Source organism: Pseudomyrmex gracilis, unplaced genomic scaffold, assembly GCF_002006095.1.
Source record: "Pseudomyrmex gracilis isolate BER0280 unplaced genomic scaffold, ASM200609v1 scaffold_116, whole genome shotgun sequence".
NCBI lineage: Eukaryota > Metazoa > Arthropoda > Insecta > Hymenoptera > Formicidae > Pseudomyrmex > Pseudomyrmex gracilis.
In genome coordinates, this window is record NW_018020700.1 from 77208 (window position 1) to 96655 (window position 19448).

A 19448-nucleotide genomic window follows, 5' to 3' on the forward strand; every position below is an offset into this window, starting at 1 on the left:
CAGTTGAAAGATAAAGAAATTTATTAGCAAACGAAAGAAATGATTGTATCTATTATAAAGTCAAAATCATAAAAAATTTTTTAATTAAAAAATATGGTAAAATTTTGCTTGCTTTTGATGTCACTTTCAACTGTCGGGAGAGTTCTTCGGAAGCAGCAGCCAAAGGATCACCTAGTGGATGGCGTCTTACACTTTTTTAATCTTGTTTTTTTTTCTGTGTTTTCTCTTTGTTTCTACTTCTTTTTCTCTGCCTCTTTCTCTTTTTACGCTGTGTGCCTGTGTGGTGCATCGTGGTGCATGAAACTCCAATCCAGTACAACGGCTTCGAGCAACTCTGCATAAACTTCACCAACGAGAAGTTGCAGCAGTATTTCAATCATCATATGTTCGTGCTCGAACAGGAAGAGTACGAGCGCGAGGGTATCACGTGGACTTTCATCGATTTTGGCATGGACTTGGAGGCGACGATCAATCTGATCGAGAAGGTAAAGCGACGGATCCGCGCAGGACACGGACTCTGTCCTATGGATCAGAATCTTAGCTGTGATCCAGTAACTCTTCGCTTGCCGAATCAAGCCTGTCTGTCAGAATTCGCAATTGTTTGTTTTGCAATGTTGTGTATCCCTGCTAGTGTTGTACGCCTTTATTTACTTAATTACATATGTATTACTTTTTTTTATATTTGGCGTCACAGATCTAACGCGTAAGACTTCAAAAATTATTGTTATCAATAAAACTTAAGAGAGTGTAGTATTTTTTTTATTAAAAATTAATTTTTAATTCTTTAGCGTAGTAAAAATTAAGTAATTGCACTTTTAAAAAATATTACGCGATAGATTTGTGAAACATCATGTATGTTGCTACAGCGCATAAGGAATAAACGGTTCAATGCCTTTGAGCAGATACTTGTACTTCGACGACATAAAATCATTAACAAATATGTCAGTGAAGCGCAACAATCGTTGCTAAGGCATTGTTCCGATAAATCCACGGAGTATGAGTACAAATAATGCGATACTAAGAGTAGCGTTGGGATTTTACTCTTCTGCAAAAATTAATTATTTTAGTCGACAATTAATTTTGTATAAATCTTATCTCGCGCTCGAGAACAATTGGTTTAGAAATTATAATATAATTGTTGCATTATTAGTGAGGTAGTATTAAGTATGAGTAGATAACAAAGTATATATCTTTTTTTTTCAGTAAAAAGTTGGAACATACTAACAAAAATCTGCTATGCAAAATATTTTGTAGAAATATTCCGTAGAAAAATATTTATTTAAATTGCTGAAACTTTAGTGCCGATAATTTATGTTACAATTTAATGTTCAGATATTTAAAAACAAATTCGACGAGAAAAGAAATAATTTATTACTTACGTTTATTTTCTTGCTTAACGCTACTCTTGGAAAAGCTTCTCAAGATGTAGCAGATTCCTTATGCATTTGTTTGTTTCTTTTCCTAAAACACAGCCTATGGGTATCCTCTCTATCCTTGAGGAAGAGTCTATGTTCCCTAAAGCTACTGATAAGACCTTCGAAGAAAAGTTGAACAACAACCATCTCGGCAAGAGTCCCAACTTCTTGAAGCCCAAGCCACCCAAGCCAGGCCAACAAGCGGCTCACTTTGCTATCGGCCATTATGCTGGCAACGTATGTAGTTTTCTTAGTTTATTATTTTCTACAATGTCTATTAAAACGATGTTACTTGGACTCTGCTCTTGTGTTCGATATGAATACAACTGGATGTTCGCTCAAAATCTTTATAGGTACCATATAACATCACCGGATGGCTAGAGAAGAACAAGGATCCGCTAAACGATACGGTGGTTGACCAGTTCAAGAAATCCACAAACAAGCTGCTAATAGAGATCTTTGCCGATCATCCGGGACAGTCCGGTGATGCTGGTGGCGGCGGTGGCGGCAAAGGTGGACGTGGCAAAAAAGGCGGTGGCTTCTCAACCGTATCGTCTTCTTACAAGGAACAGCTCAACAACCTGATGACCACACTGCGCGCCACTCAACCTCACTTTGTCCGTTGCATTATCCCCAACGAGTTGAAGCAACCGGGTGTAATCGACTCCCACTTGGTTATGCATCAGCTCACTTGTAACGGTGTGCTTGAAGGCATCCGTATTTGTCGCAAAGGTTTCCCCAACAGGATGGTTTATCCCGATTTCAAACTACGGTAAGAATCAATGATATTTTTTTGTAGGAATCACAAAAGAGCTCGAGAAGTTAATTTTAACAGACTTTTATCGGTGTTCGACAGTACTTACTTGAACATTGTTTTTTTTAAAGAGATAAAAATACATTTTAGAATGTAGGATTTAAAAACAGGATCTTTAATTTTTTTTATGTTACACTTTCTTTCTTTTCTTTCGTTTTTGCGCGATTTTAGCAACTCAGCATCGGAACGCGAAGTATCTTCGTAATTGGCACGTATAATAATCGGACTTTATGTTGTGTACCGTGTAGTTACATGATTCTAGCGCCGGCCGCAATGGCGGCTCATAGTGATCCCAAGGTAGCCGCGGCTAAGTGTTTCGAGGAGATCGCTCTTGATCCGGACAGCTACAGGATCGGTCACACTAAGGCTAGTTAAATATCCTGAATAGGAATGAATTTATATTTCGCTCCCTATCTTTAGATTAGTAGAATCATTTTTTACACCCCACAATCAAAAAATTTCAATTGAATCTGTAGTGGATTGTCTTGATATAGTTCCTACTTTAAAATCGAAAATATTAAATTATTTTGAATACTTATAAACTAATACACAATTGAAATTTTAATTGAATTTACTATTGAAAGGATAAATGACGACAATCCACATTGAAATTTTACTTCTCGTCAATTTGTCACGTCGTTCTCCTCGTTACATGCAATATCATAATCATGTCAGAATGCTGTCCACTTGATCGTATAGTTTTACCCGTCTGCAAATAGATAAAGAATCTAATTCGTTTTCTGAATCCACCGTACGTTTAGTTCCAATTCAAAGCTACCCGATTTGATTAGATGAATTATACCCCGAAAGAACGTGTTGCACGTAGAGTGGGCCCCGATTCCTTAGAAAATATTATTTAGCTATCAAAGAGGAACAAGAGCCGATCGGGGAAACAGAAAAGAAGAGAAGAAACGCAATAATCTGTCGATATTTGTATTTAAACTCCCTGTATTAATTAGTTTGCACGTTTTGTTTGCCCTGCCCCTTCCGTAAACTCTCCCCGGTACCACCTTAGATACAAAATCTTGGCGCCCGCGGCAGTCGACAAGGCGAAGGATCCCAAATCTGCGGGTGCAGCTATTCTGGAAGCTACCGGTCTCGATCCTGAAATGTATCGTCTTGGACACACCAAGGCACGTTTCTGCCTTTCTCCTTTTCAGCCGGCCAACAAGTTCAAAACTCAGTTTGAATCGATGATGATCAACGATCGAGACTTTCTTTTCTTCGCGCTTTCTTGCTTTAGAATATTTTCTACTCTAAAATATATTCAGTAAAATTATTCATTATTTTGTTTTGTGCAGTCTCGATCGCGCGAACATCAATTCTAATCAGTTTTTTGAATGTCGATAGTAGATATTTTAATCCTTGATTCTCAATGCCCCTAGTGACTGGGTGTAAACTTAAGAAGTGACGCCTCTCAAAGTGCGAATATTCGAAGAATCTTTCTCGCATAGCAACTTCTGTTTATTAGAAAATATCCTTTTATTGTTTTCAAATTATTCTTTGATTTGTCTTAGAACTTTAAAAATTTTAAAGCGTACAATTCTTTAAAAAAACTCGCGCTTTGCCTGACGTCTTGATTCGTAAGATCATTACCAAAATCTCCCTAAACTAAAGTATCCTGGAAGGATACTTCAATATATCACACATATATTTGTTGTCTTCTCCATTATTTTTATCCCTTCCTATTCTCGATTATACAGCGACGAGAATCGTAATATAATCAACCTCTAACCTGTTGTGGTGATTTTTTTGTCTGTTTTGTGAACACATATATATACAACTGTGCCACCAAATACCAAACTACCAAACATACCACCACCAAACACGTCCGAACCGCAAATTACTTGACGACGGCGGTCGGCCACGTGTGAACGCAGATACAAAATTCTGTGCGCCAATGCCGTCCCAGAACCTTGTGAGCCGCAAAAGGCCACCCAGATCATCCTGGACACAATCAATCTGGAGAGTGATCAATACCGCATGGGTCACACCAAGGTATCAGACGCCTACTGTGGTCCACGTCGTGTAGTAGCATCACGACGCTCGCAAACTACTGCTATCGCGATCTTATCACAGGCACCACGAATATCGCAAACAATTCTTTCTCTCTGCGGAACGTATCAGATAACAATGATTGTCGGACGTTCTGCGGATAGATTTTGGATATTCGAGTGGTGTTTGCTTCTTGCATCGACAATTTACTCGCCAACATCAAAATAAAAAAAAACTTCAATTTTACAGTAAAAAACCACAAAAATAATATATCTTAGAAATGTTTTTCAAAAGTCTGGTTTGTTCTTTCTACGGAGATGTTGGTTATTAATTATTGTCGATGGATGTCGGTTTAACATTGCGCGGCTTCGGCTTGAACGTCTTACAGCTAGCAAGCACATCATCTGTCTCGCGCTAACAAAGGAACAAACATTGTCAACGTTTTAGTGTGGTGTAATTCCCAAGCAAGTATGAGGCAATTTCTCTTTATTTCCTATTGTCAATTAACGACCCCTTTTCCGAGCTAAAAGTGACGAAAGATCAGTTTGTGGAAATTATCTAATATACATTTAATGTACCGTGATTATCTTCGATTATCGATAATAAATTAAATAAACATACACAATTAAATATACAATCTTATCTATGTGTCTAATTTATCATCTTATCTATGTATCTAATTTAGAAAATTTTCAAATCAAATATTACACATTTTGTAATTTCTGTACAAATTAATTTATTGTCGCTTTTACAACAACATGACGGATAATCGAGGTACATTTTGATGAACACCATTTGCAGCGAAGAGATTATCTCAATGGTTTTTTTTCTCGTCACTTTAAAAAAAAAACAGGTATTCTTCCGCGCCGGAGTCTTAGGTCAGATGGAAGAACTTCGCGACGAACGTCTCGGCAAAATCGTGTCCTGGATGCAGGCATACATCAGAGGTTACTTGGCGCGTAAGGACTACAAGAAACTCCAAGAACAGCGCCTGGCTCTCGTAGTCGTACAGAGAAACTTGAGAAAATATCTCCAACTCCGTACCTGGCCGTGGTGGAAATTGTGGCAGAAGATCAAACCTCTGCTAAATGTCACTCGTGTCGAGGATGAGATAGCCGTAAGTTTTTCTCCAAGACATTTTTTATTATACTCAAAAGAATAAAACTGTTTATCGATCAAATATTTCTCTCATTCAGTTTTTATTTAGTTTATTTAAGAAATATTAAAGATTGCTCATTTTACATAGTTTTATACTTTATATATATGTTTAAGATATTCGATCAGCACCTTGCGCACATTTGTTACAACATATAAAGTTAGAAAAAAAGAGTTCAACACACGTTCTTCTTTTTGTTAGTAAAATAGCTTAAAAAATCATTTTTATTTAGAACTTTCAAATTATTCGAACTCTCTTCATAGGAGAAACGTCAAAATTAGCAGAATAACGATTGTTGAAAAGAGATTGAAGCGTGTTGCAAAATCAAAATGTTCGTTCGGCGAAAATCAAAAGCTCGCGGAAAGGCCGCCGAGAGCTTGGCAAAATAAAGCTTCGACTTGGCCGGTGATTTACGAGTCGTGGTTTTACGCTCGCAACCATGCTGAATCCGTCCATGGAATTTGTTTCTTCTTTTGCTCGGCACCGTAACGGCTCCAGTTTCCAGTCGTACCCGTTTATTTATCCGCTGCCTGGTCTTCTCGTTTTCGCGGCTTGCCTTCGCGCAAACTCTCGACCAGCAAGCTGGAATTTTCCTGAAATCTATAACTTTCTTTACGTATGCTTCTTCTGCTCTCGTAATAATACTTTGAAAACTCGCCATTTATACCGCTCTTTACATATGTGACTAAGATTCTTCAAATTCTTTTATTAGAAGAACTGCTACGCGCATTTGCTTTTATTATTAAGTTATTTATTAAATTCTCTCTCTTTTTCTTTCTAACACTCGGTAATTTTGGTTCGGAAGGTAAGCGTTTCTCTCTCTCTCTTCTAAATTCGTAAATCTTCTGGTCCCACACTCTCTCTCTCTGCTGTCGAACGATCTATATTTTCGACTCTATAATCCCGAATTAACGAGGATCAGGGGAATCAATGTGTGTTCTTTCTCTCTCACACTTGGTTCAGTCCAGTTCACTGATACCACTGGTATCCCGAATTAGAAGCATAATAAAGACAGTCGACGGTGAATCAACATTCGATCATGTTACAAGAGCAGCTTTTTATTAATAGATTCAATTTTTTTGAAAAAGATCATACAATTATTTGTTCTACAGATATATTCAGGAGACATGATTTTTCGTCGCATTTTTCGCATTGTTTTCTCCTCCTAAAATGCAGTCATTTCTAATTTTATCCTAGATGCGTCGACTTTAATAATATCGATATAATATTTTATTTTTCTTTCTGTAAACTTGGAAATTTTCAATAATTGAATAATTATCGTTTAGAAAAACTTTTATCTAAAGAATATTGTTTATTATTCCACACATTCACACACATTTTCTCTCTTTCTCTCGTTGATGAGTCTCTTCCACTTATCTACTACTTCTCAACTTTTAGAACAGAAAAGGGAGGTGGAGAGAGAAACGGAGGGAGAACGCTTACGCGGTCCTTCCGGATCGCTTCCAATTCCGTCCAAGATCGACCCCCTCCGCTCCATAAGCGGAGCCCCCTTTTGACTCCTACCATTCCCCGTGGGATAGTATATAGTGTGGCAGATCGGTTATAAATATTTTTACGTACATACAGCGTAGCGCCACTGGAGTGGGGACGCCCACGATCAGGATCGCGACGACTCACTTCTTACTGGCTGCCGGAAACGGGTAGAGGGACACATCAGATACCCGGGTAGAAAAGTTGGGATTCGACCGAAGCTGGGATCAGTTAGATCCGCGACCTCGCGCCGACCCGAAACTCGAAACTCTGCGAACCCAGTCTAACGAACAAAGAGGGAGAAGCTTCGCCCTCTCGCGCACGCACATAACTCTGTACATTTCGTATACGTTACACAGGTGTCGTTTAATAAGCCTCTTCGATACTTCGAGACGAAGATAGAGACTCATATCGAGCCTCGCGTGCTGTTTTTTCTTCGTCTTCGAACGATTATTGAGCGATCGGCAAGTCGAATCGGCTCATTGAGGCAACGTTTGCGCGTTCGATCGATCGATCCAATTTCTTCCCCAAGGGATTTTTCCCACGGCGAAGAGATTTTGCTGTTTTCGTGAGAAAAAAAAATCGAAATTAAGTGTCTCCGTGTGTGCGTACACAACGGCTTTGCATCCTCGTGGGTGGTAGATTATGGGCGACACGGTGCTGATCGAAAACCCGACTCCGCTGGTTAACGGCGGTAAATTTGAGAGTGAAATGGCCTCGTTACAGGCGTTGGAAGAAAAGGCCAAGAAGGCGCAGGAAGCTTTCGAAAAGGAGGAAAAACTGCGCAAAGAATTGGAGGAGCAGAACGCTAAGCTCCTGAGCGAGAAGAACAGCCTACAGCGCATGTTGGAGGGTGAAAAAGGCTCGCTCTCCGAATTTCAGGAGAAATCCTTGAAATTGGCTGCGCAAAAAGCCGATCTCGAATCACAACTTCAGGTAAAATTCATGTATTTGTTTTTTGGCACTTTCAAATATATCATTTCTTGTGCCATTAGCATAACTTTTTCTTAGAAAAGAATTGAGAAAAAAATTCTACAATTGTAAATGAATGACATTTCTTTAATAATTTTCATCATAAAATTAACAGAACTTTAAAAAATGTAAATGAATTTTTAAATTTGCTTTAGCAAAGAGGATTATACTATTTTAAAGCATATAAGAATAATAAAGCTAATTAAGTTTTTACTTGAATAGCAGTAAAAAAGATGTAAAATATAAAATATATTATATAATTATTAAAGAGTAGCATAAAGAGTTGATGATTATTACACATCGAAATATGGTATTTTCGAATGACCACTTGCGAGTGACGCAATCTGTGAGTTAGTCAACTCCGAAGGGCAAAAAGTAATATAATTAGCGGCGTAATTAGCACAGTGGCGCAAGTCACGAGCAAAATTGATCGATGTCGAGGCAAAAAGTTGTATAATTAGCATCATCGCATATTGAACGGGAATTAATAATTCGTCGCTTTCGACAACGTTTGTTAATCAAAATCGAGCGTGTATGAGCATGTGAGACTAGCTTCTATCTAAAATCAGAATGTTAAAGAATATAGCAAAAAAACGTGTACACGATTTGCATTTTACAATCTCTAAAACGTGTTTTGCTGTAAAAAAGTTCCAAAGTCTTAGAAATCAATCGAAAAAAGATTTGCTCAAATGTCTATCGAAGAAAGAAATAAAATTCTTAAAATTGTAATCTTCGTTTTCTGGACGAAGAATTTATGTCACGTTAAATTATCATGAGTCACTCGCGAATTCTTCCATTTTCCGCGAGAGATATTTTTCGGTAGAGCGTAAGAGAGAGGGAAAGATTTAAATCGGAGTGTCATTAATTATTGGCGCGGGAGAGGCGTTTTCGGTGATTTAAATCGTCTCGAATTACGCGGCGAGAGATTTCGCAAACGCACAAGCGCGACAAAGTAGTAGCGAAGGCGCGGAATTAGTCAGACGCGCTATTTTTCTTCCGAGAGTACACGACGCGCAAACCGAGTCATCCGGTTACGCGGACGATGCTTATACATTCGGTCATATCGCGCTGCTAAAATTACGATATACATCTCACACACGCGTCTGCATGTTGCACGATTTTATAATACTTTGTTATACTCATCGATGTAACATTTCCGCCTACACAGACGAGATGAAAATCTCTCCAGTCACGCGTTTCACTCAGACGTTTTTCTTTCTCTGTTTCGCGGAGATTTTTAATTTCATTCTCGAAGATGACAAATTTACATACCCTTCTTGTTTCTCGCAATTTTTGCTTGATAGTTTTTTTTTAGAAAAAAACATTAGATTTTTCTGTAACATTAGTTATAATAAACCACAATTTTGTTTTCAAAATCTTTTCGTAATTTCGTCGGAAATGTTTTCGCACTTGAGAGTTACATTTTTATCGCGATTGTTCTTCTTGCTTGTAAATACAAGCGCTAGAGGAAGTCCGGACACGACTTCGTGTCGGCGTGAAATCATGAAAGCAGTATTTTTATCCGATTGCAAGTACGTGCGCACTCTGGAGAAAAAGCAAAGCTCGTAACTTTTCGGCTGCGTCGCTCGCAGAAAATAGACGAGACGTGATTACGACTAAAATTCCAAATTCCTTCTCTCTTTCTTTCGTTCTCTCCAGCTGGATTCCAGGCTGACTATTTTTAACGACGCCTCTACGTGTACACTTATTCGCTTGTCATCGCGACTCCCTCCGTCGCCCGTCATCCGTTCGTAGTCTGTTGTTTGGCGTTCTTTAACGCGCAACTTGATACTTTTATCTCACAAAACTTGAAAAAGTCTGGAACAAAAGAAAAGAAAATTATTTATTAAAAATAAAAACTGGAGGTAATACATAAATTATTGAGCAAAATAAATAATTGAATGGAAAATAATGTTTAAAAAACGAAATAAAAAAATACTGATAGATAATTTTGCTAATTGGGTTGATTGCAAAGATTTTTTATTTATTTATTTGTAATCCTATTTGTTGCAACATTTTCTACTCTTTTCTTTAAATGTTTTATTTAAATGGGTATTACAAGTGTGCAATCTTGTTTTTTTGTAGTTTATCTTTAATTCCATCAAATTGCCGTAACTGTGTAAAGAGCTCTTTAATTCGCTAAACGAACCATAATATCGCGATTTTGAGCGAGGAAAGCGCCTATTAAAAGCTCTCGGCATCGAGTTCATCGCGACTGACCCGGTCGATGTCGAAAGAGAGATTCTCTCGTGATTAGGCCGCGTTACGTTCGACGTTAAACGCCACCATTTACGGCTGGGCGATGCAGGAAGAAGGAAGAAGAAGGGAAGAGACCGGGGCGGCAAATTTAGCAGATCCCAGATTCCAGGTTATTAAAAGTGGGCGGCGGCGGCAACTTTAAGCGCACTGGAGAGGAGACGAGAGAAAACGAAGGAGGTAACAGGTGTAGGGTGTATTTATACGCCCGTTACACCGCGTATCTGCTTGTATGCGCGTGCACACGTGCGTCATACTTATGCAGCCGTATCTCCTTCGCTGCTCGTGGCCTCTTCATCATCGCTCATGACAAGACCACCACACCGTCAATTTTTCCGTCTCGTCCTTCACCTGTCCAGGATTCTATGTTGCTCGTACCACATCATTTAGAGTAATTTACTACAGCACACTTCTCGCGCTGAGAAACGAGGTGGTTCTTGTTTTTAACAACATTTTGCCATATTGCCACTTAATATACTTCTATATTTTATTTTGTTTATTTATTTTATATTTTTTGTGGCTATTTAATAATTACTATTTTGTCTTAAAATAATTTGTAATTGCTTAAAATATTTTTTTCAATTTTTGTCAAATTGATATTGATAAAGAAAATTGACATCGATCTATCCTTGTGGTCGCCTACCATCGGTTTTCCTCTTCTTTCCTTCTCGGTGAATCTGCCAAACTTCTCGGAAAAAAAAAATAATTGTGCACAACTTCTGTGGATATACTTAGAATTTTTATTATCGACGAATATAGACTCGGGTCGCCGAATCCGAACGTGATGAAGAGTCAAGCGTGATGAACGGCGAGATAAATCGCGCTGCACCAGGCTGCTCCAAACATCGTGCCAATATTCTTTGCCCCCGCATTAACTAATATTAGGCGCCCGTGCGCGTGGCCGTCCCGTAATTGCGCGTCATTGCCAATTAATCCGCGGAGAGGAAAAGAGGCGCGTTCGATGTTCTTAAGGAAAAACTTGGCGCGTGTTAAAGGATACTCCAGCGAGATAAATGTCGTAAACTTGTCATCGACCTAAATACCTATCTACCCGACAAACAAGATTCCTGAGATTATGTCATCTTGGAAAAGAAGATGAAATAATAAGTTGTGCTTGAGAAAATCTGAAAAATAAATAAAACGAGAATATTAAAGAAAAAGAACATAAAAATCTCAAAACTTTTAATAATACATTTAAACAAAATGTACCAAAATAAAAGAATGGAAAAGAAAATATAACATACTAGCAAATACAAATAAAACTGTAAAATAGCTACGATAAAAAAAAGGTTACTCTAATAATCATTGCATGTTGATGTATTTGAAATATTGTCAATAATTATCTAAATATTTCTCACTTGCTAGGACCTCAACGACAGATTCAAGGAAGAGGAGGACGCGAGGAACAATCTCTTCCAGAACAAGAAGAAACTCGAACAGGAAGTGTCCGGCTTGAAAAAAGATATCGAGGACCTCGAGCTAAACTTACAGAAGTCCGAGCAGGATAAAGCAACAAAAGACCATCAGATCAGGAACCTCAACGACGAAATCGCTCATCAAGATGAGCTCATCAATAAGCTCAACAAAGAGAAGAAAAACCAGGGCGAGGTCAACCAAAAGACTGCCGAAGAACTTCAGGCCGCCGAGGACAAAGTCAATCATCTGAACAAAGTCAAACTCAAGCTCGAACAGACGCTCGATGAACTTGAGGACTCTCTTGAGCGTGAAAAGAAATCACGGTGAGCAATTTTGAAACAATTGATAATTGAAGATACAATTTTGTGTGATTTTTCGATTTATTTTGTTTCTTGGAGAAAAGAGACTTCTTTGGAGACTTTTGTTTGTCTGACAATTTTTTTTTTTTTTCAAATTAATTTTACGAATTTTGTAATAATGTGATAAAGCGGCTTAAACAAAGATTTGTTTGTGTAACGTGTTGATATTAAATCTGCAGTGCCGACGTGGAAAAGGCAAAGAGGAAGGTAGAGGGCGATCTGAAACTCACACAAGAAGCCGTCGCGGATCTCGAAAGGAACAAGAAAGAACTCGAACAAACCATTCAACGTAAAGACAAAGAACTCTCGTCACTGACCGCCAAACTCGAAGATGAACAATCCCTTGTTGGTAAACTACAGAAGCAGATCAAGGAACTGCAAGCTCGCATCGAAGAACTCGAAGAGGAGGTTTGTATGACAAAATCGATTACGAGAAATTGTTCTTCAGTCTCTTTAATTTCTAAAAGAGAAAGATTATTCCAATCACAATAAAACGAGACAATTTGCATTTTTCTTTTCAAGATCGAGGCTGAACGCGGCGGACGTGCCAAAGCTGAGAAGCAGCGCAGCGATCTCGCTCGCGAGCTCGAGGAACTCGGAGAACGTCTGGAAGAGGCTGGCGGTGCTACTTCCGCTCAGATCGAGCTGAACAAGAAACGTGAGGCCGAGCTCAGCAAACTTCGCAGAGATCTCGAGGAGGCCAACATTCAGCACGAATCATCGCTGGCCAGTCTGCGCAAGAAGCACAACGACGCTGTTGCCGAGATGGGCGAACAGATCGACACTCTCAACAAACTCAAAGCTAGGTAAGTTGAAACACGGTAAAATTTGGAAAATAAATTAATTTTTTTCTTATTTTCGAACCAACAACAAAATAGGGAGAGAAAAGATTATTAATATAAATAAAGTTGAGCGAGTTTTGGTTTTACGGCTGTTCGATTCTTTCTCTGAAAAGGAGAAGCAAAAGAGATACTTTAATGTAATATTTGCGATAGAGCCGAAAAGGGCCGACACGACATCCACGCCGACCTGAACAACTCGCGTGCTCTTACGGATCAGGTTTCCCGGGAGAAGGTATTTTGAAAAAGCAAAAGAGAATGTTCCTCGTGCATTTTGTTGAGTTTTCAAACATAGTCTCGGATACCGTGTGCCGACGTTAAATGTCTTTCGACAATGATCCTCTTTTCAATTTGTTAGAATAATTATTTATTGTGACTACCAGAATGAATAGATAGTTTGGAAAATGTCTTGTTGCCCGAATCGTCGTGTTATAAGATTGTCATCAAATGCTGGATTAAATGCCGTTGCTTTCTATCGAAAATTCTGAAGAGACATCGAGAAAAAAAATTGAAAATTTTATTTTTTACAAATTTATTTTTTATTTATAATTAATTTTATTGATATAAAGATAATTGCAATAAGAGTTTTTAATCTGGCATTCCGGAATGCAAATCGAACGATATCGATTATTTTACGTTACTGTCATTTATCTGTGTTTCCTCTTCAATTGTTTCCGTATCGATCGTCAGAGTTGAGAAAGAAAAGGTGCAATACTACAGCGAGTTGAATGAAATGCGCACAACCTGCGACCACCTGAGCAACGAAAAGGTACATATATAAAGAATCGATTATATTAACAACATCCGAACTAACGCGACTAACAGCTTTTGCTAGGTGCAGAAGGTGCAGCAGCAGTTAAACCGAAATAAATCTATGGATTATTTCTTTGTGACAAGTGAGTCGATAATCCCCGCTTGCTCAGCATTGCTTTCGTATGTGTGTGAATAATTCGAGCTCTCCTTTCAAAGATATTTTTTGCATCAAAAAGAAGACACAATATATTAAACAGTAAATAATTTTAATTATTATATATACATATATAATTATGATATGAAAATTTAATGACATAATTAAGGAAGAAAGATCGATGAAAGGCGAGCTCTGAGCAAAGAACTTTGCGCGGTCATGCACTAAAATTTCCTTTTCGTATTCAGGCCGCCCAAGAGAAGATCGTCAAGCAACTACAGCATCAGCTGAACGAGACCCAGGGCAAGCTCGAGGAAGTAAACCGCACTCTGAACGACTTCGACGCCGCGAAGAAGAAACTGTCGATTGAGAACAGCGACTTGCTGCGCCAATTGGAAGAGGCCGAGTCGCAAGTGAGCCAGTTGTCGAAGATTAAGATCTCATTGACCACGCAGCTCGAGGACACGAAGAGACTCGCGGACGAGGAGTCGCGCGAGCGTGCTACTCTTCTTGGCAAATTCCGCAACCTGGAACACGACTTGGACAACATCCGCGAACAAGTGGAAGAGGAAGCAGAAGGCAAGGCTGATCTTCAACGTCAACTTAGCAAGGCCAATGCCGAAGCGCAACTGTGGCGCACCAAGTACGAGTCCGAGGGCGTCGCCCGGGCTGAAGAGCTCGAAGAGGCAAAGAGGAAACTGCAGGCCAGGCTTGCTGAGGCAGAGGAAACCATCGAATCTCTCAACCAAAAGGTTATCGCCTTGGAAAAGACCAAACAACGCTTGTCTACCGAAGTGGAAGACCTACAGATCGAAGTGGACCGCGCTACTGCGATCGCCAATGCCGCAGAAAAGAAACAGAAAGCCTTCGACAAGATCATCGGCGAATGGAAGCTCAAAGTCGATGATCTCGCTGCCGAACTTGACGCCAGCCAAAAGGAATGCCGCAACTACAGCACCGAACTCTTCAGGCTCAGAGGTGAGAAGACTCGATATTGATTTGTGTCAGGCTTGCAAACCAACTTATCAAAAGATTCAATTCGTAATACTTATGACGTTCAAAATTGAAATTAATTCTGTGTTAGCACTTGAAAAATATTTAATAATTAAATATATCATTGTTGAATCAATTAGGCGCGTATGAAGAAGCTCAAGAACAACTGGAGGCGGTACGTCGCGAGAACAAGAATCTTGCTGACGAGGTCAAGGATCTGCTGGATCAAATCGGCGAAGGTGGTCGCAACATTCACGAGATCGAAAAAGCCAGGAAACGTCTGGAAGCTGAGAAGGATGAACTCCAAGCCGCTCTGGAAGAAGCTGAAGCTGCTCTGGAACAGGAAGAAAACAAGGTGCTGCGCAGCCAGCTCGAGCTCAGCCAGGTCAGACAAGAAATCGATCGTCGTATTCAAGAAAAGGAAGAGGAATTCGAGAACACCAGAAAGAATCACCAGCGCGCCCTCGACTCCATGCAAGCCTCTCTCGAAGCAGAAGCCAAGGTGAGCGTCATGCTTCTGTTAATTTAAATCACCGCATCCATATACTTTAAAATATTTAATAAAATCTATTTTTTTTTTATTTCAGGGTAAAGCTGAGGCGTTGCGCATGAAGAAGAAATTGGAAGCGGACATTAACGAATTGGAGATCGCGCTAGATCATGCAAACAAGGCGAACGCCGAGGCGCAGAAGAATATAAAGCGATACCAACAGCAGCTGAAGGATGTGCAGACCGCGCTGGAGGAAGAACAGAGAGCGCGCGATGAGGCTCGAGAACTTCTCGGCATCTCGGAACGCCGTGCCAACGCACTGCAGAACGAGCTCGAGGAGAGCCGTACTCTTCTGGAACAAGCGGACCGTGGTCGCCGTCAAGCCGAACAGGAACTCGCCGACTGCCACGAACAGCTGAACGAATTGAGCGCTCAGAACGCCTCTCTTTCCGGCGCCAAGAGGAAACTCGAAGCCGAACTGCAGACTCTTCACGTGAGTGTCAATTGGATTTTTTATTTTTACTTTGTTATTTTTTTAAACGCGGAATAACTCCCGTTTGTTACAAAAAAAGTGTCTTATTATTGGTTTCTTTTGTTTAGTCCGATCTGGACGAACTGCTGAACGAGGCAAAGAATTCCGAAGAGAAGGCAAAGAAGGCGATGGTGGACGCGGCCAGATTGGCGGACGAACTGCGCGCCGAGCAGGATCACGCTCAGACTCAGGAGAAGTTGCGCAAAGCGCTTGAAACACAGATCAAGGAGTTGCAGGTGCGCTTAGATGAGGCCGAGGCGAACGCTCTTAAAGGTGGCAAGAAAGCTATTCAGAAACTGGAGCAGCGCGTGCGCGAGCTGGAGAATGAGCTCGACGGCGAGCAAAGGAGACACGCCGACGCTCAGAAGAATCTACGCAAGTCCGAGCGTCGTATCAAGGAGTTGAGCTTCCAGGCGGACGAGGACCGCAAGAATCACGAGCGCATGCAGGATTTGGTCGACAAGCTTCAGCAGAAGATCAAGACGTACAAGAGACAGATCGAGGAAGCGGAAGAAATTGCCGCGTTGAATCTTGCCAAGTTCCGCAAAGCGCAGCAAGAACTTGAAGAAGCCGAAGAAAGGGCGGACCTCGCCGAACAGGCCATCACCAAGTTCCGCACCAAGGGACGTGGCGGAAGTGCCGCGCGTGGACTTAGCCCAGTGGTAAGTGATAGCTATTCGATCACATAACCCTGTCGTCTGTCTTTAATAAAGTAGTTCGTATATTTGTAAAAATAAGATTATTTTACTTTAATAAAATCATCAAGAAATCATCAATCAATGCGCGTTTCCGCAATCAATATCAAACTGAATATTGATCGAGTGTTCGAAAGATAGATTTAATATATAGGGTAATTTTGAAATAAATGCGTTTTGAAATAAGTAATTTTTTGTAGAATGATAGAAAGAGTCTAGTAGACTAACATTTTTTTGTTAACAAACATGAGGTTCCCGAAACATTATTCCGCTATGCGACGTCTAAGAGTTGAAAGCGTCTAGAGATAGTGTCAACTTACACTTGACGATGATTGTTTTATAAAGCAGACACTAGTTCAACTCAACCGACAAACGTCGAATGTGAGAACACTTAAAGAAACGCGTAATAAATGATCTTGAAGTAGCAACGTAAATATGGATGTGAGCAGGAAAATTGATGCTTGTGAGTGCTCAACCTTGGTTGTATACAGGAAAGACCACGCAACGTGGTTATAAATAAACAAACGCACCTGGAAAGTAGGCAGCCCATTGTGCCCTTGTGTATGGTAACTTACCTTCCTTCAGGTGCTTTTAATCCTTAGATGTCACATAGTGAGGTAACGACGCTTCGGAGACTTTATGTTTGTTGATAAAAACTATTCGCCTATACTTTCTCTATCATGCCTCCAAAAATTGCGCACTTGTTTCAAAATTACCTTGTATATGAATAAAATTCGATAAGCGGTTGATATATAGATTGATTGCGGTTCGATGGAGGGTGGTGTCTAATTAGCGATCTGTGTGTTCTTCTGCAGCCGCAACAGAAACGTAAGGCGGCGCCCTCCGCGATGGAATAGACGCACACACACTGCGCTTGGTCCATGTAAGTCCACGTGCACGTGTCGTCGCAGCGCGTGTGTAGTGTGTTGCGATGCCTAGCAAAAAAAACAAAATAGAGAAATAGAAATAAACTGAAAAAAAAGAAATGAGATAGAGAGTGTTTAGATCTGATGAGTTGACAAAACGCGAGTTGGAACACGCGACTGAGAGACTCCCAATTCACTCACCAAATATCTCGTCCGCACCCGTGTGTTCGATAACGATCTCTCGGGCTTTTTCTTCGTTATTAACTCTGTGTAACGCACCGTGTCTTTTCTCTCATATTTATTTGCAGACAACTGCGAGTTTTAGAATTAGAGACCGAGACTGAGACTCATTTTCTTTTTCGTACTTTTTTTTTTTTTATTGTACGATGATACATGTTCTCGCGTTTTGGTGCGAAATTTTTCCGTTTAATTTAATTTTTATACAATCCAGAGAAGGCTTTTTACACCTTCCTCCTTGTTACTGATCAGTTTTGTTAGTATTTAACACGCGGACAGTTCGATATGAACAGAAACTGCAACTAAAAATTTTGACGTTTTTAGCAGATAAAAATTGTAACTAATATCGCAAGTCAATTAATATACAAAGTGGTAGTTAAGTACTCTAAGAAATTATAAGGAGTTCTTCCTCACACTAATTTGAGACAAAAATGTCATATGACCATATGTTTGAAACAGCTTAGTTTTTTCGTAAAGAAAAGGGTATCCTTTTGAGTCCGCTTCTGATCAAATAAAAAAATAATGTACGACTCCAAAAGATGAGAATAACCTTCGAACATACACAAAATTTCATCAAAGTAATTGTGGTTTTTAAAAAAATTTTTGAAAAAAACAAAATTTTTCTTTCAACATTTTTTCTTTGACACTTGTTTGAAATTAAGCCATTTCGAAGATATAAAGTTTTCGTCCCGAATTAGTGTGAAAAATCACTTTTTAAAATCTTTTAGAGTACTTACCTACCACCCTGTATATCCGATATATATTTCCTTTTTGTTTTTCTAAAAGTTTGCACAACGTTGTGCTGCGACAATAGAGGTGTCACGACCCTTGGTACATTATCTCACTTTTATCGAAAACCAAGAAAAGTTATTACAAACGACACAGAGAACGTGTCACTCGCCCGCTATTCCCCCTTTTTTCTTATCACTGTTTATGAATTTGTAAAACATTTTCTCTGCACATTTTATTTATTAAAATTTAAATGTTTTTTATATATTGGGTTTCTTTTATTATGATTACGCAATTAATTTTTCAAATCTTACGTTTCTCTTTTCAGCCACACCGACCTGCGTTAAAACCCCTGTTAGATGGTTCCGCATTCCCGCCACGCTTCGACCTGCAGCCCGATGGTGAATTTTAAAACTCCTTCCGAGGTTCGCGTAAATAATTAATAAATCAATACACATAACAAAAAATTAATAACACAAAAAGAAATAAAAACAAAAAAAAATTTCAACAACAAATTTGAACATCATCTAAAGAATAAGAAGAAAGTGAGGAAAAAAGATTATTACCCTCATTGCGAATTCATCGTCGAACAAAGAGACACGAATACACGCAACCGAACCCGAGAGCTCTCAACGGCATCGTCATCTCGCGATCGAGCGATCGATCGGTCATCGCATCCGGAATAATTTCATCGCGAATTCTTGTCACGAATTTCCTTGATATCGATCTTTTCGAGAGACAAAAGATGACGCTTGCTCGTAGAGGAAAGGAAGAGAAGAGGTTGAGGAAAGTGTATGTTTCCTCATCACTCGAGCTGACGGTCGAAGGAGAGAGAGAGTGGGAGAGAGTGAGAATGGGAGAGCAAGAAAGATCGAGCGAGAGAGACACGCGAGCGGACAATGAGAGGGCGAGAGAGCCAGCGAGAGAAATATATTAATTATTCGCACACACGTATATATAAATATATACACACGAAAGATAAAAGAAATAAAAAAGAAAGACCGGTAGACACATATGTACATTTAACGTTCTCGCAAAACACACGACAAGAAAAAGATTACGTAAAACAGAAAAAAATAAAGAAAAACACTTCGCGAGGAAAACTTTGTCGCCCGAAGCGATAAAAACGTTCGATTAACAGCGCGTATCATTATATATGCACGTGTCATCCAGAAGATATCGTATCCTATAAACTTAATTGTAATTTATAAAGAGAGAGACGACGTATGTATTTATTAAAGTAAATAAGCAATAAATAATAAGAATTATATCACTTTGTTTGTTTT

General features: G+C 39.5%; 1 protein-coding gene across 22 annotated transcripts in view; it reads left to right on the top strand.

Annotated features, from left to right (window-relative positions):
• The window catches only part of LOC109856373 (myosin heavy chain, muscle), a 38263-nt gene extending 18833 nt beyond the window's left edge, over window positions 1–19430 (top strand). For 12 of the 22 annotated variants that reach the window (XM_020431564.1, XM_020431565.1, XM_020431558.1 and 9 more), the window contains exons 12-25: window positions 1473–1652; window positions 1769–2187; window positions 3245–3362; window positions 5078–5341; window positions 7598–7807; window positions 11465–11838; window positions 12054–12282; window positions 12397–12680; window positions 13404–13482; window positions 13869–14598; window positions 14754–15115; window positions 15201–15596; window positions 15704–16297; window positions 18491–19430. In XM_020431564.1, coding sequence (XP_020287153.1) covers window positions 1473–1652; window positions 1769–2187; window positions 3245–3362; window positions 5078–5341; window positions 7598–7807; window positions 11465–11838; window positions 12054–12282; window positions 12397–12680; window positions 13404–13482; window positions 13869–14598; window positions 14754–15115; window positions 15201–15596; window positions 15704–16297; window positions 18491–18574 — 4323 coding nt within the window. In that variant the 3' untranslated portion in view covers window positions 18575–19430. Of the gene's footprint in view, window positions 1–1472; window positions 1653–1768; window positions 2188–3244; window positions 3363–4109; window positions 4228–5077; window positions 5342–7597; window positions 7808–11464; window positions 11839–12053; window positions 12283–12396; window positions 12681–13403; window positions 13483–13868; window positions 14599–14753; window positions 15116–15200; window positions 15597–15703; window positions 16298–17145; window positions 17214–18490 lie in introns of all 22 variants that reach the window. The other 10 variants (XM_020431566.1, XM_020431571.1, XM_020431567.1 and 7 more) reach the window with 3 other exon arrangements.
• Window positions 19431–19448: the final 18 nt, after the last annotated feature.